At 32.0% G+C, this 21,721-nt stretch overlaps 1 protein-coding gene across 7 annotated transcripts in view; it reads right to left on the bottom strand.

The window, feature by feature from the left end:
- Positions 1-5,895: 5,895 nt before the first annotated feature.
- LOC127704151 (rho GTPase-activating protein 190-like) overlaps positions 5,896-21,721 on the bottom strand; it is a 253,363-nt gene continuing 237,537 nt past the window's right edge. For all 7 annotated transcript variants that reach the window (XM_052208042.1, XM_052208041.1, XM_052208043.1 and 4 more), the window contains 2 exons: positions 16,871-16,976; positions 5,896-12,915 (listed from right to left, as the gene is read on the bottom strand). In XM_052208042.1, coding sequence (XP_052064002.1) covers positions 12,723-12,915; positions 16,871-16,976 — 299 coding nt within the window. In that variant the 3' untranslated portion in view covers positions 5,896-12,722. The remainder of the gene's footprint in view (positions 12,916-16,870; positions 16,977-21,721) is intronic.

The following is a 21,721-nucleotide window of genomic DNA, read 5'->3' as shown; positions in this document are numbered from 1 at the left end:
CCCTGTTTGGTGTGTATCTCCTGCAATATCAGTATTTGTTGCTTTTATATATAAATCAGAAATAATCAATGTAAAAATGGAAAAAATTTTGGGGAAAAAAAAAAATTATGAAAAAAAAATTCCCCCAAAAAATTTGTGAAATTTTGAAAATTATTTTCTTATCAGGAAAAATGTACAATTTCAGAGAGATCCATAAACTTAAACACTAGTTATTGTCTAGAAACAAGAAAAATGCTTGTTTTTGGCCCCTTTTTTGGCCCTAATTTCTTAACTTTTTAAGAATAATTACCCCCAAACTCAATCACAGCCTTCCCTTTGTGATATGGAACCTTGTGGTACAATTTGAGGGAGATCCATACACTTACACAAAAGTTATTGTCCGGAAACTACAAAAATGCTTATTTTTGGCCCTTATTCCTAAACTGTTGGTACCATAACCCCCAAAATCAATGAAAATCAATCCCAACCTTCCTTTTGTAGTATTGAACCTTCTGCTTAAATTTCATAGAGATTCACTCACTTAAACTAAAGGTATTGTCCGGTATTTAAAATTGAAAATTGCTTATTAATTGAAAGTCGCTGGACCATAACCTAGGCAGCAGGGCCTCCAAATAGTCATCAAACTGATTTAAGCTGATATTAATGCAACTTTATAGAAAATATTATTGATCTATCACAAGTAGTTCATATCAAACTAACTTAAGCAGAAAACTTAAACATTGAAAATTGCACTACACCATGACCTACGGGCAGGGCCTCAAAATAGTCGTCAAACCAGAGACATATGTCTCTGGTCAAACCAATATGTACATTATGTACTGAGGTAACATTACATTTGATCCAACATGTAAATGTGGATTGGATATTGAGGACATGCGCCATTTTTTCTTTGATTGTCCATTCTATATAAATGAAAGGGCTATTCTGTATTATAGTCTCAGCTGGCTTCCCAAAGGCTGCAATTTGGACTTTAAACTATTGGGTTTTGGAAAAGAAACTCTTTCCTACGATCTAAATGTGCAAATTGTTGAACAAGTCGTAAATTTCATAAAGAGATCAAAAAGATTCCTCGCAGTATACATCAACATAGGTAAAACGCACATTATCATCATCCTAATCTCTGTTGTTCCTTCTTCATCCATTTCCTTTCTTCAGTATAGTTTAGTTATATTTATGTTGTTTATATTATTTAATGCATGCTCATATTCAATTTGTATTGTTACAATAATTATATTGTATTGTGGGAGAAGACTTTATAAGTATGTTTTACTTGTGTCTGATCCTTTTTGCTTTGAGCAAATAAAATATGTTTAAACTAAGTTATGTACTGATAGTAATGCAATGTCATTCAAAATATCATTGATCTATCACAAGTACTTCTTATCAATCTTAACTTAGCAGAAAACTAAACAATTGTTGACACCAAAGACATCGACAATGTCGTCACTGGAAAACCAATACCTATGTCTCGCCTTCCGCAACTTTCATCACAATCCGACAAATCAGGCTACTCCATGATCAAAATTAGTGTTTTTGAAACTGCTACATATCCAATGAAATTATTCCTACAAATTGTGTGGTTCAAATTACTTGAAATTTTTATTTTTTTGTCAACAGGTCAACTTAGTTAATATTTTGTCAAAATTTAACGAAAATTAAACCAGCCAATTTTTTTTTTAAATTTAAAGTGTCTGGTAACCCTTAAATGATAATCTAAAAGTGTGTTTTGTCTTTTCACACTCTTATCAGCTGGCTTGAATCCAACACCTCCTGTTAAAAGCCATTTAGACATTCATTGATTGTTGGTTGCTTAAATTTCAGCAGTTGCTGTCTGTGAATAGTCAGGATAATAAAATGTGAATAATAAATCTGTTGGTATTTTAAAGAAGTTATGTGCCCAGTGAAAGATATTTGAAAATTCAAATATAACCACAAAACAAACAATCTCTCTTCCGACCACGAAAAATTGTTGCTGTCAAGTTTTTAAACATGAACTCTATGTAGCTGTGTTTTATCTATATTAGAATTTGCCAAATGATGTATATACCCTTTCAACTCAGCCAGCAAAAGTCTGTCTCCTATGCTTCAGTAAGTGTCAAAATGAAATGAGGAACGGGAGCAGTCGATGTCACCAATTTTTTAAACATTACACTCATTAAAAGGATGACTCAATAAAAGCAATGGTGTCATGTTTCTTTCCTCCAGCTATTCTAAACTTTTCAAATAATACTAGAATTTCTATTTATTTTTAAATTTTGGTCCTTTTCAGTGAAAGAAATACAGGGAAATAAATCTTTTCTATTGACCAATGCTTTTATCTGCCTAAACACCTGCAGACATACAAGACCTGAGGTCATGCATTCTAACTCTTGTTTCTGTGATCACATCATGTGGGGGACATGTTGGCCAAGTGGTATAAGTAATTCATCAACAGTGATCACTAGCTGGTCAACACTGTGGTTTTAAGTTCAAACACTGCTGGTAGGATTGCCAGTTTTCCTGCTTGAGATGGTTGGTGGTTTTCTCTGGGTAGTCTGACTTTCTCCAACAACAAATAAGAGTGCACATGCTGAAATGTCTCGCCTTCTTTACTAACCATTGATTTTATGTTGATAGTCCTAAATATAAAGCTTTACTACAAGTAACACATAAACTTATCATGATCTAAGAAAATGAGGTCAAGGTCAGATAAACCAAATGAGAAATAAATGTACACCTTACAATCATTCAATAAACCAAACATAGTTGACCTATTGCTTATAGTTTCTAAGAAACAGTCTTAACCAAGAAAACTTAACATGGACCAATGAACCATGAAAATGAGGACAAGGTCAGATGAACCATGCCAGACAGACATGTACACCTTACAATCAATTTATGCATTAAATATAGTTGACCTATTGCTTATAGTATCTAAGAAACAAACTTTACCATGAAAACTTAACATTGACCAATGAACCATGAAAATGAGGTCAAGGTCAGATGATACCTGCCAGACAGACATATACACCTTACAATCCTTCCATACAACAAATATAGTTGATCTATTGTTTATAATTGAAGAAAAACATACCAAAACACAAAAACTTAACACTGAGAAATGAACCGCGAAAATGAGGTCAAGGACAAATAAAACCTGCGAGACTGACATGTACTTCATAAAATATTTCCATACACCAAATATAGTTAACCTATTGCATATAGTTGAAGAAAATAAATGGGGAATGTGTCCATGGGACACAGATGATGCCCCCACTAGCATATCATAAAGAAGTTATAAAGTGACATAGCTGAAGAAAAGTAAAACTGATGCTACCCAAATTTGTATTTGATCTGAGTTTTGTGGTAATAAGTATTGTGTATAAGTCTCATAACATTTGGTTGTGGCTAACTTAAGTTAGAGAACAGAAACGAAAAATTCAGCAAATTTTCCATTTGTAAATAGGCATAACTCAAGAACGGTAAAAGTGATACCACCAAAATTCAAACTTGATCTGTATTTTATGGTAATAATCATTGTGTATAAGTTTCATAACATTTGGTAGAGGCAAACTAAAGTTAAAGAATGGAAACCAAAAATTCAGCAATTTTTATGTTTAGAAAGGGGCATAACTCAATAATGGTAAAAGTGACACCACCCAATTTCAAACTTGATCTGTATATTATGGTAATGAGTATTGTGCAAAAGTTTCAAAGATTTGGTTGAGGCAAACTAAAGTTAAAGAACGGAAACCAACTTTGGGACGTACGGACGGAAGGACGGAAGGACGGATGGACGGACAGACGTACAGACGGACAAGGGTAAAACTTAATGCCCCCTCCACTACGGCGGGGGCATAAAAAGACCAAAACTCAAAAACTTAACTTTGACCACTGAACCATGAAAATGAGGTCAAGGTCAGAATGCACCTACCAGTTGGACATGTACACCTTACAATTATTCCATATACCAAATATAGTAGACCTACTGCTTATAGTATCTGATATATGGACTTGACAACGAAAACTTAACCTTGTTCACTGATCCATGAAATGAGGTCGAGGTCAAATGAAAATTCTCTGACGGGCATGAGGACCTTGCAAGGTACGCACATACTAAATATAGTTATCCTATTACTCATAATAAGAAAGAAATTAACATTACAACAAATGTTGACTTTTTTTTCAAGTAGTCACTGAACCATGAAAATGAGGTCAAGGACAAGGGACATATGACAGACGGAAACTTTGTAACATAAGGCATCTATATACAAAGTATGAAGCATCCAGGTCTTCTAGCTTCTAAAATATAAAGCTTTTAAGAAGTTAGCTAACGCAGCCTCCGGATCACTATCCCTATGTCGAGCTTTCTGGGACAAAAATTGCAGGCTAAACAAAAACTAACATCCAGGATATAGCCAAGCGTGCTGAAAATTGTGTTTAACACCAAAAATCAACCAATCGCTTAAAGTCCTCTTTAAGGAATGAATGCACGAAAGGTATGCAGCTTAAAACTCGGATTTTTTCAGTTGGCACTTCAAGGCCGTTCCATTAAAATGGATGTGGGAGGGTATTAAGGGACTTTCCAATGCCCCCCCCCCCCAAACCAACATACTTTCTTAGTCATTTTTCATACACCAAAACAAGCATACAACTATAAATGACCCACAACTCATGTCAAACTGGATGTGTCGAAACGACACAAATGGCCTGCTTTGCAAAATAAACTGTTAACACAGAGATATGTCTCGCCTATTTGTTATTTTGATAATGCAAATGTTGAAATTAAAATAACAATAATTTAACATGTAAGTTATGCAAATATTCAAAGTCAATGAACCATAACTAAAGGTACAGGGCTAAACAATCTCCATGGAAATGAGATGTGCTGATACTAATACAATTGCATACCAAATACCATTGACTTTTCATAAGTCGTTCCCTTTAAAGAAACCTAAACACAAACATTAACTTGTAAACTAATCAAAAGTTTCAAAGTCAATAGACCATGACTGAAGGGGCGGGGCCAAATAATCTCCATGGAAATGAGATATGCCAATGCTTATACAATTGCATACCAAATATCATTGACCTACCACTATTGGTTTCCCATAAGCTGACCTAATCACAAACTAATACATGAAAACTAAGCAAAGTTTCAAAGTCAATAAACCATGACTGAGGGGGCGGGGCCAAATAATCTCCATGGTAATGAGATGTGCCAATGCTAATTCAACTGCATACCAAATATCATTGACCTACCACTAGTGGTTCACCATAAACTAGACCTAATCACAAACTATTAAATACATTGTTGACGCCGCTGCCATTGCCGCCACCGGAAACAGCATACCTGTCTCACTTTTTGACTCTGTCAAGGCGAGACAAAAACTGGAAACCATTTTTAGGAGTGAAAATTTGATAATGAAAGTCTGCATAACTGTTATTTTCAAGAAATTTGTAATTTCGGCAAAAAACAGCAGAGCAGAACCAAACATAAACTTGATCTGTAACTCATCATAGTAGATTAACATACTAAAAGATCAGCTCAATATGTGAAGGCGTTTAGAAAAAAAGTCTGTATAACTGCTATTTTTATGAAATTTTCAAAGCCCAAAGCCCGTAATTTCAGCAAAAATTAGTGGACTGAAACCAACTGTAAAGTAGATCTGTATCTCATCATAGTAGACTCACATACTAAAAATCAGCTCAAAATGTGAAGGTGTTAAGAATAAAAGAAATAACTGTTCGTTGCGGAATGACAGAATGACGGATAAGGGTAAAACTATATGGCCCTGACAACTTTATTGCAGGGCCATAAAAATAAACTTGCTTTCCTACCCTACCACATACATTTCAATGGAATGGCTCTAATTCTTATTGCAATGGTCGGCCAATTAAAACACAAATACATGATAAGTTTTCTAATTATAGGTTTTTATTGATGTACACCAGCAAAACAGCACAAAAGACAACAACGATAAACTGTACACATTGCACATTCTGCCAATTGTTACTATATATGGCACGGTTGATAATGATAAAAATACTTAAAATGCACAATTAATATTAGTTACTTTCTCAGATTAAAATTACAAATTAATTATAAATGAATAAATATACATATGATTTTTTTTGTTTTTGCATGCTACAAAAACATTATATTCAGCTTTAATGATAATAATGGTTTTTATACAATTATGTGGATAATGAGAAACACTACATCATAGGTCCCACTATAAAACAAGTTCTTTCAATTATTTTTCATATAAAGAGAAAAAACATAACAAAATCACAGTTCTGCATAAAAAAACATTTCAAGGTTTATAGCTTCAGCAATTAACAATACTTTTCAGCTAAGAGTCAGATAAGGTTTACGAGATATGATATATTTTTACAATACAGAAAATATTATTCAGTTTGTTTTCAAGCAAAAAATAAACAAACAAACATGCAGTCACAAGCAATCTTAATTTTCACACTACTGAAAACGGATTCTCATATTAACTGATATGAACAGAAATTTGTAATTCTACTTATATTCCACCCCCCTTTAAAACAAGAGACAGTACAGAAACACGATTTAACCATTTTGTACTGGCTCTACTGGGACTAAAGACTAAACCTGAGTGTTTTGTCTGGATAAGAAATAAATCAGTTTTGTTCAGATGGAGATCTATCTTTAAAAAATTTCTTTTACTCCATATCCATAATATTTTATTTTGTATTTCAACAAAATAAATCATAAATTTTAGTCAACGAACAAATATTGTGAGTGCATGAATTTAAAATATAAAGACTAAAGATTCAAAATAAGCTGATTACATGGATCGATAAAAATTGCTCATCTCAAAAATAAGTTAGTTCAAGGGAGAAAACATTGCCCAAAAAAATGCATTCAGAAAGAGATTTCTGATCAAAAGGATACAGTTGCTAAAAACCTCCACCTTTGGTCTCTGGTGGATACTGATGTGGCCTTATCATGCATATTTCACTGGATAATCTTACAAAAGTCATCCTGATAAATTTCTGGTTTAACTCGATCTATCAAAAATCATAAAAATAAATGCTAACATGAATTTCAATAGGTTCTGTGGTTTCTTGATTGTTGATACAATAAAGAGGACCCCCCTCCCCAAAAAACTAAATTGTTTATTGTCAATAAAGTTTCATGAATTATAATGATTTTACATAATAAAATAAAATTCTACAATTTTATATAAAAAATTTTAAAGAAATAAAATTATTAAAATACATTAACCTTGTTATTTCATTAGCAACAGTAAAAGTATTTGGTTCTTTAGATTAAGGATGTTCGCTCCTCTTGTTTTTGAATTTTTGCCAGATATTTGGAATCCTCTGGTTTTATCCATGTAGTGCCATTAAAAATTTTGCCCACTATCCACTACTTTTCTTTTAATATTTTTATTACATATAGTTTTAAAAGCCATATTTGAAAGAAAAAAGGTGCCAATGTTAAATGTATGAAAAATCTGGATAGAATCATTTCCCGCCAAATTTTCAATGGCTTATATCTCGAAAGTGAGCTCACGCAAACTTCATCTTTTTCATGCTTTTTTAGTTCCTTTATTTATATACTATCAATTTATAACAGTGTTTTAAAAAGTTTGTTATTTTGAAACAGAGTAGCGAACATCCTTTAAGAGTGCCTTTATACAAGTCCATCAACTTTCAATAGAATCAAAACAATGACAAAGGCCTTAAACTGGTTTTAATGGAACAGCCCTCAGATAAAAGGTCTTAAACTGGTTTTAATGGAACAGCCCTCAGACAAAAGGTCTTAAACTGGTTTAATGGAACAGCCCTCAGATAAAAGGTCTTAAACTGGTTTAATGGAACAGCCCTCAGATAAAAGGTCTTAAACTGGTTTTAATGGAACAGTCCTCAGATAAAAGGTCTTAAACTGGTTTTAATGGAACAGCCCTCAGATAAAAGGTCTTAAACTGGTTTTAATGGAACAGCCCTCCAATTAAGGACCCTAAACTGGTAAAAATGAAACCGCCCTCAGATAAAGGACCCAAACCTGGTTTAAATATTATATTTGTATTTGTATCAGTAGTATATATATTATATCTAAACAAAACAAAAGCAATAATATATTATAAATGTTATATTTTAAGATCACAAATGAAGGAAGGAATTGCTGTTTTACCCATCATGCAGTATAAATGCATCAGAAACACACTGTAATAGTAACCTGCTAACTTGGAGTCTAGCACATTACACACGGTCAAATCACAATTTTGACCATAAAAACTTATCAGACCAACTACTGGTTTTTCAATATATATATTTACAAAGAAGTTTGCCATCAAATTGTCAGTTATGACCCCTCCCCCCTTTTTTTTAAATAATCAACGGAATACTGATATTAAAGGAAATATTTGTGTCTGAAGAGTGCTACTTCCAACAGTAATGGTGGGATGCATGGTTAAGAAAAATGAAGTTAATACACCAATTGTAAAAGTATGATGATTATTAAACTAATTACTGTAAATTCAGAAATTATTGCTAGGTTTTTATTAATGCGAATAATGCAACTGTGTGAGAATCACAATAATAAGAACTCACATTCTGGTATCTGATACATATATATGTACATACATTTTTCTGAAATCGCAATAATTAGTCTCGCATTATTGTCCATTCTTCGAAAATCGCAATAATAAATGCACGCAATAATGTCTGAATAAACAGTACTTGAATCATTATATTGGTTCTCTAATAACAAATGTATAGCACTTTTTTTTTTTTACAAAAAGCTACATATATATAAATATATATATATATATACCAAGATGACAGGGTATAATTCAATAATAACCTGATCATTTCTTATATGAATACTTATGCACGAGCATGCTGGTTAAGAACATGAATATTTGTTAGTTAATAATAAATAATCAATTCTTTGGCAAATTAAAATAATATGTATGTGATAATAAAAAATACAAAGATCCATAAAGAAATGAGATAATTATATATACTGAGATACATTGGCAGTTATTATTTTTAAAAAAGCACAGAATTACCAATTATGACATGAAAATTTGTAACATAAGTTACTAAAATAAGGTCTATAATCTATGCTGTCCATACTATACATATAAAATTGATAAATATTATCTCTTTTGATGTTTATCATATCTAAGTTCAAGATTGTTCAGTATTCAGAAATGATATGGATTTTTAAACCTTTAGAACTTCAACCATCAAACCTAGCCTCCCTAAATGTTTTGTGTGCATGTTCGAGTAAACTTCTTTAAATAAGAAAAAAAAAAAAAAAAATCTTCAAGTTTGGTGCATTTCATGATTTACAAAAATCATTACTAAAAAGAAATCCTTTCTGACAGTTTTTCATTCTCTGACAACAAAAAACAAATTATGAAATATAAAAGTCCCAAAAGATTATAAAACTGTTTAAGAACTAGTTTCTTTTTTTTATGGGCTTTAATTCAAATCATCTCCCTTTCAGCATGTTAAAAAGAAAATTCTATTATTTAAAGGTAAAAATGTCATAAAATGTCACAGAAACTATGTCTAGAAAGTTTTATATACTGTTCTTCCAGTTGTTTATATTATTTATGTTATATAGTAATTGAAAGTTGTTTTTTTTTTTTTTTTTTTTTGCAAAAATGTAAAAGGGAGATAACTATTGTTGCTTAACTCTCATGAACTAAATATATTCCATTCATAGATTTACAGAACCTATTCATTCATGAATTTCCTAGATAAATGTAACCTACTGAAAAATTTCTTTTAAAAATAAACGTCAGAATATCTAAAATCGTAAGAAAATGAAATAGTCTACGTTTTTGGTATTAATAAAACTTTACAAATTGTTTGAAAAGTATCTTACAGTTGTTGAACATCAATATTTAAACCTATATAACTAATTAAAAAAACACTAAATAAACTTCAACTAAATATGGCTATCTTAATTGCACAGTGAAACCTGCCTAAACCGATCACCTGTTTAAAAGGAAATGTTGTACCAAGATGTATAATAAATTCTCTTCAGTAAGGAGAGAGATCATTTAGGGGCTTATTTGGCCCAATAAATTCACCAAAATTTGTTAAATTCCATTACTAATCACATTCTTTTTAAAATTTAGAATAAATATTTTAAGAAATTATACATTATTGCCTATGCATTAATGATACATTTTGATTGAGGCATCATTAAAGTAATGTCATACTGGATTTTTTTTCAGATTTTTATAAAATATAGGCTAATTTCAGACACATTTTTGATAAGTTAACATAGAGCACATGCGTCGTTGCCAAAAATATATTTTGCCAGTGAATAGTTGAACACAAATAAAATGCCCTTTGTGAATATCTTTTTTGGCAACATTTTCTACATCATGGCTATGGTATTACTAGCAAATCATTTTAGGGCTAATTTAGCACATAATCATAAATTGTCCTTTAACTTGCATAAACAAAACATGTGTCTTATCTTAAGTCCCAAAGTAGTTTGGTTTAGAAAGGTTTCACTATATTAAGATCTGTTTCCAAGCACATGATATAATGCCAATGAAATCAACTTGGAACAACTGGCTAATGAGCACACACTTTTTTTTTCATCAGCTAATTAACATTGCTGTTTAACAAAGCTATTATTTTTTTCCTGTAAGCAGTTCAACAATGATAATATTTTTTCCTGTGAGCTGTTAAACAATACTATATTTTTTCCTGTAAGCAGTTCAACAATGATAATATTTTTTTCCTGTGAGCTTTTAAACAATGCTATATTTTTTTCCTGTAAGCTGTTTAACAATATATATATATAGTAAACTAATTAAATACATAAATCTCAATTAAAAAAGCAACTTGACATTTTTTTTTACAAAGAATCTTCATTAAATATACAACTCTCATACAAAAAAATCAACAAAAAGATTAACAATGTCATTCACAAATAAACAATATTATAGCATAGAAAGCACTTGGATTTGATAATAGAACTAAACAGTCAGATCAACTTTACAAATAGCACATTTACAATATTTTTATCTTATTACAGACTCTCTCAAAAATGTCACAATTGGTTTTGGAATTTCCCCCTTCCCCCCTTCTCCCTCTGGCTAATAAACAAACACACATCTTTTGATAATTTTCATACCTAAATTCTATATTTATATTTGTATGAACTTGCAGATAAAACAGTTATGACAGTGGCAAACCTTGTCTACACAATGCATTGTTATTTTTTTATAATCATATGAAATTATGTCGGTACTACTAAACATTATTTCACAATCTTGTAAATATTTTTTTTTCTGAAAGTAAGCTTATGTACAATTGATTGGTTGAAAAAAAATATTGAATTCTTAACCAATGGCTTCAATGTAAAATAATGAGACGAGTTTAGAGATCAATTTGGTATCTTGAGCCTCAACAAAACATTAAAAAAGTTCCAAAATTTGTATTAATTAGCTATCAACTTTTTATATAATATGAAAATGAATTGATTTAATTTTTTCACCATGAGCTATTTTCTGACATTTCTGGACCATGCTGGCACAGAACTGGTGTGTCAATATTGTTCAAAGGATATTTGACAAATGATCATCTCATATTGATCTCTGTTATCACAGAACAAATCAAGTTTACTCCACTGAAAATCAGCTGTGAAAAAAAACCACTGGATACTTTTGTGATATTTTATAACTTTTTTATCTTCACTAACTTAAAAATTTACTGGCAGTTCTTTTCTAGGTTTTTCAAACCTACATCACAACTAGAATTAATCATATCCTGAAATATCAGGAGGCAGATCTTTTGGTTTTGTTAAAATTGGCTATGATTGAATACATATCAAAATTGTCTCAATTTTCATAACTTAAAACACACAATTTTAAGATTCCTATGTTCCAAAATTTGTGAGACATATATCTTAAGTAACCAGATTTTACGTTTAATTATAACACAGATATTGTGGAGTGGTTATTATTCATGGGTAATCACTTCCATGCATTTCATGGGTTATGTTGAATTTTAGCTTTTTACAAAAACAAACTTTCTTTTTGTTTGCGGAAGTTTATTACAGGCTCAAAATCAATTATCCACGAAAATTGGTACACGGGAAAATAATTAAATCCACAGTATATCATTTAGTGTAAATTAAATCTTTCAAAAAATTAACCACCAAAGTAAACCTGCACTGTGAGTTGTTTCCCCTGATCAACTTCCATTCCGTCGACTTCCATTCATAATCTTGGTTAATCGAAACACATATGTATATAATCATAATTATTATGCAGTAATAACCTTCCAATCAACAAACAACACGACAACAAACAAGACTAGCTGCCCAATGGCGGTTTTTCTTGACAACATGATTGTAAAATTAGGTCAAACTCGTAGCTATGACAACCAAGGTCAGATAATATACCAATAATTAACTTGGTTGATGTGTCAAGGTTCAACCTTATTTAATTAATAGTTATAGTTCAGGTTTGGCAAAAAAACGATGGCAACGTTTTCATTCTGAACACATTCTCCCCTCTTGATCGCCACGTAATTTTATAAATTACCTTTTACAATCATCAATTTTGCTACAAAGCACTTGCAAAAGCTGAAAATCTACTCTGGCAATACAATCCAGTTGTCATTGTTTTTGTTTATATGTTAATTTAAACTGGTTTCCACTCCACTGGTTCCTTATGAGAATTATTACAAATGCTGGTTTTTATGTAATGACCGTTTCTTAAATTTTACTCGCACTCTGCTTCTCCGTGGAAGAAAAAGCCACACTGATCAATTAATGTCTGGATGACTTCTCCTGGAATTTTAGTACTTTGTGCCATTTTGTCATATGATGAAAAATCCATACGTAAAATGGTAGGCCACAAACACAAGGCTAAATTTCGACTGTCCATGCTATGTTTCTCTTTATGTTGACTCAGTCTGAAATTAAATATAAAAATATTGCATGATGGCTATTAAATATCCAACAGCAAATAGTACATATATATATTCATGATATTTTTGTATTGCATGTCTGTAAAGACTTCATATCTAACACCAGCTCCTATTTTGTTTTCCATTTGTTTTTTTCACTTTTGTAAATCATAAACTTTTTTTAAGATAAGGTATAGATCCTACAACTGCATCCATTAAGGTAAGATATTTCTCAACATAACAAGACAGTTAAATTTTCAAATTTTCAAAACATGAGGCTTGCTGGGTAATTTGAATATGGAATTTTTTAAGTGTTATGAGTGGAGAATTATGCTATCCTTCAAAACAGACGTGGAATCTCCTTCAATTTTTTAGATAATATGAATGCTAACTTAATTCTATTTTTTCATTTATCTTCACAAATGTGTGTTACTTCTGTATGAAAGCATAGTTTTGGTTGCTGTCTTATTGACATATATGCACTGTAAATTCAGAAATTATTGTATGCATATATTATTGCGATTTTTGAGGAATTAACAAAGATGCGAGTTTAATTATTGTGATTTTAGGAAAAGTTACATACAGATATATGTATCTGATATCAGAATGTGAGTTCTTATTATTAAGATACTCAAGTAGTCGCATTATTCCCATTAATAATAAAATGCTCCGCAGGGCGCAGCTTGATACGACCGCAGAGGTCGAACCCTGAACAGTTGGGGCAAGTATGGACACAACATTCAAGCTTGATACAGCTCTGAATTTGGATTGTGATTAAATATTTGACACAGCATAGGTTACTGACACAGAATGAATGTGGTCTAAGAACTTAAATTTTTTTATTAAATTGGACATTCACCTATTATGGTCCAATATCCAAAATCTAAATACATGGTTAGATTCAACATATCAAAGAACCCCAAGAATTCAATTTTTGATGAAATCAAACAAAGTTTAATTTAGGACCCTTTTGACCTCAATGTGGACAAAGTTGATAACGGGGCCCAAAAATCAAAAATCTAAATACATGGTTAGATTCAGCATATCAAAGAACCCCATATATTCAATTTTTGTTGAAATCAAACAAAGTTTAATTTTGGACCCCGATTTGGACCAACTTGAAAACTGAGCCCATTATCAAAAATCTAAATACATGTTTAGATTCAGCATATCAAAGAACCCTAAGAATTCAATTTTTGTTAAAATCAAACTAAGTTTAATTTTGAACCCTTTGGACCTTAATGTAGACCAATTTGAAAACGGAACCAAAAATTAAGAATCTAACTACACGGTTAGATTCGGCATATCAAAGAACCCCGCGAATTCAATTTTTGATGAAATCAAACAAAGTTTAATTTAGGACCCTTTTGACCTCAATGTGGACAAAGTTGATAACGGGGCCCAAAAATCAAAAATCTAAATATATGGTTAGATTCAGCATATCAAAGAACCCCATATATTCAATTTTGTTGAATCAAACAAAGTTTAATTTTGGACCCCGATTTGGACCAACTTGAAAACTGGGCCCATAATCAAAAATCTAAATACATGTTTAGATTCAGCATATCAAAGAACCCTAAGAATTCAATTTTTGTTAAAATCAAACTAAGTTTAATTTTGAACCCTTTGGACCTTAATGTAGACCAATTTGAAAACGGAACCAAAAATTAAAAATCTAAATACACGGTTAGATTCGGCATATCAAAGAACCCCAATAATTCAATTTTTGATGAAATCAAACAAAGTTTAATTTTGGACCCTTTGGACCTCAATGTGGACCAATTTAAAATCGGGGCCCAAAATCCAAAAACTTAATACACGGTTAGATTCAGCATATTAAAGAACCCCAAGAATTCAAGAATAAAACCCCATTGAAATTGGTCAAGAAATAAGCAATTAATACTGTGCAATTGAATATTTCTTGCTATTGCGCAATACTGTACAATTGACAATTTCTTGCTATTGCGCAATATTGTGCTATTGGATATTTCTTGCTATTGCGCAATACTGTGCAATTGAAGATTTCTTGCTATTGCGCAATACTGTGCAATGAAAGATTTCTTGCTATTGTGCAATACTGTGCAATTGAAAATTTCTTGCTATTGCACAATACTTATTATATAATAATTTACACATCCTGTTTGGTGTGTATCTCCTACCATATCATTATTTTTTGCTTCTAAATATAAATCATAAATAACCAACTTAAAATGGAAAATTTTAAAAGAAAAAAAAAGGAAAAAAAGAAAAAACATGAAAAAAAAAAAATCCCCCCCCCCCCCAATTTTTTTTAAACCCCTTATGATTCATCACCCCCAAACTCAATCCCAGCCTTCCCTACGTGGTATGGTACCTTGCAGTACAATTTCAGAGAGATCCATACACTTGAACACAAGTTATTGTCCTGAAACTAGAAAAATGCTTGTTTTTTTCCCCTTTTTGGCCCCTTATTCCTAAAATTTTGAGGGAATTACCCCCAAAATCATTCCCAGCCTTCCCTTTGTGGTATGGTACCTTGCAGTACAATTTCAGAGAGATCCATACACTTGAACACAAGTAATTGTCTGGAAACTATAAAAATGCTATTTTTGGCCCCTTTTTGGCCCCTTATTCCTAAATGTTTTGGGCAATTACCCCCAAACTCAATTCCAGCTTTCCCTTTGTGATATGGAACCTTGCAGTTCAATTTCAGAAAGACCCATACACTTACACACAAGTTATTATCATGAAACTAGAAAAATGCTTGTTTTTTGCCCCTTTTTGGCCCCTAATTCCTAAAATTTTGAGGCAATTACCCCCAAAACCAATCCCAGCATTCCCTTTGTAATATGGAACCTTGTGTTACAATGTCAGAGAGATCCATACACTAACACACAAGTTATGTCTGGAAGTTACAAAAATGCTTATTTTGGCCCCTAATTCCTTAACTGTTGGTACCATAACCCCCAAAATCAATCCCAACCTTCCTTTTGTGGTATTGAACCTTATGGTAAAATTTCACTGAGATCCATTCACTTAAACTTAAGTTAGAGTGCGAAAACCAATGTGTCTTCGGACGACGCCGGACGACGCCAGACGACGACGACGCCAACGTCATACCAATATACGACCAAAAAATTTTTAATTTTTGCGGTCGTATAAAAACCTCGCAATAATTTCTGAATTTACAGTATCAAATCCTTAAATTCATGGTTCATTTTATCCTGATATTGCAATAGCTAATTCAGAGGACAGCAAGAAATATGATGGCAAAATTGAAATCTTGCTCCTGGGAGAACTGAGAACAAGCAAACACCACATTTATTCTATAATTGATCAGCTGGTCAGAGAAATTTTATATACATTTAGAATTTGAGTATTGCTCATCACAATCCATACTCCACACACATTCTTCCATGTTTAGTGAATCAGGAAACCAGGGTCGTAATTTGACATATAATTTTAAAAGGTTAACATGTGTACTTAGCTTCACAGTACACTACCTAAACCAAATATTTTAACATGAAACAAGATGTACAAAAAGACAAGACTAAAGAACTGATGCACAGACAGGTAAACATGATGCCACAGACTATCGTAGACAGGCCATAAAAATCTCTTTAACTTATTCACTACTAATTAAATCTACGAAAAGATACAGAATTTGTATCAATAAATGGGGAATGTGTCAATGGGACACAGATGATGCCCCCACTTTGCATAAAACATTATAAAGGGACATAACTCAAGAACGGTAAAAGCGACATTACCAAAATTTGTACTTGATCTGTATTTAGTGGTAATAAGCATTGTGTATAAGTTTCATAACATTTGGTTAAGGTGAACTAAAGTTATAGAATGGAAACCAATTTTGGGACGTACAGACGGACGTACAGACAGACAAGGGTAAAACTTAATGCCCCCTCCGCTATGGTGGGGCATAATAAAAACAAGCAAATAACTTGAAAGATAATTTACTTACTCATTTAAATGCGTTATAAAGTATTTTAATACTTCATAATTGACAGGTGAAATTTTCCGAAGTACGCCTCTAATAGCCACTAACCGTGTACTCTTCTCTGGAATTTCTGTAATGAATACAAATTCAATTTTTTCATATCAGTAAGACAAGAATATTTTTCAACACTATTTCATCACACATCCTCTTTTCAAAAATTAACCTTTTTTTAACATTTAAAGAAGAAAACATTAACCGATTAAAATTTCCCCCTGCAAATGGTCAATGCAATTTTAACAGACAGCCATAGAGGATTTATACAGCTAAACCTTTCATGTGTAAAATTTTCTGCAAATCGATCAAGCGATTTTAAATCATAGATCCTGTCGTCTGCATTATCTACATAAAACTGTACTAAGCATTTTTTTTTGTTTTAATCAACAATTCAATATTAATCGGTGCGGGACGTTTGCGCTTTTTCATAGGACATTTACACTTTTTTTAATGGATATTTGCCCTTCAATTTAAAGGACATTTGCGCTTTTTAAAAAAGGACATTTGCTCTTTTTATATACGATATTTGCGCTTTTACAGTATTTGCTTCTTATGACTTCCCTCCTATTATATCTGGACTCAGGACCAAAAGGTTTGACCTGGCAGAGTTAAAGTCATAATTTTAATTATGGTTAAAAGTTTAATAGTCATTTCATAGCACATTCGTGTTTAAAGGTCATTTCATAGCATATTAATATAGTTATATATAGCTAAAAGTAAACATTCTAAATACATAAAGACGCGTATAGTCACCACAGGTCAGTTTTCGCATGATATCTGAAGCTCAGGGAATGAACAAATTTAGCTCTTGTAATCTGCCCTGACTGGTATTTCGTCCACATTACAAATAAATATTCTAGCTCTCTTTCTCTACTCTTGACTGAGGGCCCTGTTCATCGTGACATATACTTTTTTTCCTTTACTAGTCTATAACTTTAAACTCTATGTTTAAGACTGCGTCAATGTGAACTAACCAATGACAAATATAAGTTGCATTTATTTATGTAATGATTGCAATTCATTAAAATTACAGGTAGACTACTATAGGTAATAAAATGCTTCGCTGGGCGCAGCTTGATACAACCGCAGAGGTCGAACCCTGAACAGTTGGGGCAAGTATGGACACAACATTCAAGCTTGATACAGCTCTGAATTTGGATTGTGATAAAATATTTGACACAGCATAGGTTTCTGACACAGAAAGAATGTGGTCTAAGAGCTTCAATTTTTTTAATTTACCTATTATGGTCCAATGTCCAAAATCAAAATACATGGTGAGATTCAGCATATCAAAGAACCCCATATATTCAATTTTTGTTGAAATAAAAAAAAGTTTAATTTTGGACCCCAACTTGGACAAACTTGAAAACTGGCCCCATAATCAAAAATTTAAACACATGTTTAGATTCAGCATATCAAAGTACCCCAATAATTCAATTTTTGTTAAAATCAAACTAAGTTTAATTTTGGACCCTTTGGACCTTAATGTAGACCAATTCAAAAAACGGGACCCAAAATTAAAAATCTAAATACACGGTTAGATTTGGCATATCAAAGAACCCCAATAATTAAATTTTTGATGAAATCAAACAAAGTTTAATTTTGGACCTTTTTGACCTCAATATGAACCAATTTGATAGCGGGCCCACAAATAAAAAATCTAAATACATGGTAAGATTCAGCATATCAAAGAACCCCATATATTCAATTTTTGTTGAAATCAAACAAAGTTTAATTTTGAACCCCAATTTGGACCAACTTGAAAACTGGGCCAAAAATCTAAAATCTAAATACATGTTTAGATTCAGCATATCAAAGAACCCCATATATTCAATTTTTGTTGAAATCAAACAAAGTTTAATTTTGGCCCCCAACTTGGACTAACTTGAAAACTGGGCCCATAATCAAAAATCTAAACACATGTTTAGATTCAGCATATCAAAGAGCCCCAAGAATTCAATTTTTGTTAAAATCAAACTAAGTTTAATTTTGGACCCTTTGGACCTTAATGTAGACCAATTTAAAAAACGGGACCCAAAATTAAAAATCTAAATACACGGTTAGATTTGGCATATCAAAGAACCCCAATAATTCAATTTTTGATGAAATCAAACAAAGTTTAATTTTGGACCCTTTTGACCTCAAATTGAACCAATTTGATAGCGGGGTCTACAAATAAAAAATCTTAATACATGGTTAGATGCAGTATATCAAAGAACCCCATATATTCAATTTTTGTTGAAATCAAACAAAGTTTAATTTTGGACCCCAATTTGGACCAACTTGAAAACTGGGCCAAAAATCAAAAATCTAAATACATGTTTAGATTCAGCATATCAAAGAACCCCATATATTCAATTTTTGTTAAAATCAAACAAAGTTTAATTTTGGGGTCCAAAATTAAACTTTGTTTGATTTTAACAAAAATTGAATATATGGGGTTCTTTGATATGCTGAATCTAAACATGTATTTAGATTTTTTGACCCTTTGGACCTTAATGTAGACCAATTTGAAAACTGGACCCAAAATTAAAAATCTAAATACACGGTTAGATTCGGCATAACAAATAAATAAATGTGGTCAAAGATTTTACAAATCTAATGCGCCATACTGGTCTTCCTTTATAAATATGCATTTCTTTAAACATAATTTAAAAGCAGTGTAAGGGAAGTAACCAAAACGTTGTATTTGGATTACCTCCCTTACACTGTTTTAAATTATCTTAATTGTTCATTAACCATTACTTTATACATAATTTAAAAGCAGTGTAAGGGAGATAATTTCAATGATGTATTTGATTTATCTCCCTTACACTGCTTTAAATTATGTTTTGTACTAAAGTATTTGTCCATTAATGAGGACAACCTTGTTTTTCCCCCTTTTTTGCCCCTAATTCTTAAACGGTTTGAGCAATAACCCCCCAAAGCAAATCCTAACCATCCCTTTGTGGTATGTAAACTTGTAGTATAATTTCAGAGAGATCCATACACCGTTCCACAGTTATTGTCTGGAATCTAGAAAATGCTAATTTTTGGCCCCTTTTTGGCCCCTAATTCCTTAACTGTTGGTACCATAACCCCAAAAATCAATCCCCACCTTCCTTTTGTGGTATTGAACCTTATGGTAAAATTTCATAGAGATCCATTCACTTAAACTAAAGTTAGAGTGCGAAAACTAATGCGTCTTCGGACGATGACGACGACGACGACGCCAACGTCATACCAATATACGACCACAAAAATTTTTTTGCGGTCGTATAAAAAGCGCAAATGTCCGGTCAATTTAAAACAGGTGTATCAAAATTTAAAGCGCAAATGTCTATAGGGTTTGGAGCGCAAATGTCCTATCATGTTACAGGTAAAAAAGCGCAAACGTCCTGTGCCTATATTAATCAGTTACTTCCCTGCAAAAATATTAATTAATTTCAATAGAAAGTGAAAAAATTTTAAACAGATTCAAAATCATGTATTAGTGTAAATTGAATCTTCACCATTTGTTACTCTTTGCCTAACTTAAGAAGTCATGACCTGTCTCAATTACCAGCATATTTTTACATTTAATTGATAAATCTTTTCTTGCCCAATTGTTAAAAAAAATCTGTTAACCTGCCTGCTGATACATATCAATTATTTATAACTATAAACTCAAGATAGATTGAGCAAGATGAAATATGGTTGGCCAGGTCAAGTCTCAAAATTTGCTGTCTAATGAAAAATGTAGGTTTTCTTGTCCTCTTTCTTGACCTTGATCATGAAGACCCAGGAATGTTGTTGCCTGCATAGGAATTGGGCCTTATTGTGCCCACTGACCATTACAATGCTACTCTATAATTATTTGGTTGCTGTCTTTGTAAGCCCTGTCCAATCTAAAACTTAGATTTGTAATTTTGTCCTATTTTTGGGTGTACTGGGATATGCAACTGTAAGTAGCTGTTTGAAAGCCTAATTTCTCATTTGTTAAATTGCTTAGCCTTCTCACTATATGAGCAAGATACAAAAGGGCAGCCAATCACACCATAGTGCTACTTTTCTTAAAATTTCAAAATCCTTTTTTCTTAGGTAATTGTTTCTTACAGCTCTGCAGGGCAGAACTATAAATTGTCTATAATGTTGCATGAACATGCCTGATATTGGAAAAAAATTATCGAGCCTACCCATGAATGAAATTAATACCAGGGAGCCAAAAACCAATGTTGGGACCTGTTACTCAATTATACCCTGGCCCAGAGGGGTATTGTAAATATCAAACATTTTTTTTCTCCTATACCATAATACAAAAATAAGAAGATGTATAATTTCCAATGAGACAACTCTCAACCAGAGAATTAAAGACATAGAAGTTAACAACTATTGGTCACCGTACGGCCTTCAACAATGAGCAAAACCCATACCGCATAGTCAATATAAAAGGCCCTGAAGTCTTGATTTGTCATTGCATTATTAATTAACTTATGTAAAAATATATCTAATAAAAATTAACCACAAAAAGTCATTCAAATCTCCATGCTCAAGATACAAATGTAACACATGCTTAGTTAAAGAAATTGAGTATATACCTAGCAATGCACATACCAGAAATCCATACATATCATTCACATATGTACATTCATACCATAAAGTCAGCAACAGAGAGCAGAACCATGAAATGAACTCAGATGACCTTTGAACTTAGTTTGAATGAAAGTCTTATTCACATCACCAACATATATTTTCAGAAAGAAATTTTACAGGGCAAAATGTTTTCTGTTTATTCATTTTCTTCTGAATAATGTTGCAATTGTCAGATCTTTATAAGAGGGTAAATTATAAACTAAGATATGC

Source organism: Mytilus californianus, unplaced genomic scaffold (genome assembly GCF_021869535.1).
Source record: "Mytilus californianus isolate M0D057914Y unplaced genomic scaffold, xbMytCali1.0.p SCAF_6, whole genome shotgun sequence".
In the NCBI taxonomy this organism is placed as follows: Eukaryota; Metazoa; Mollusca; class Bivalvia; order Mytilida; family Mytilidae; genus Mytilus; species Mytilus californianus.
Note: the sequence above shows the minus strand (reverse complement) of the source record. Positions and strands in the feature narration are given on the sequence as shown.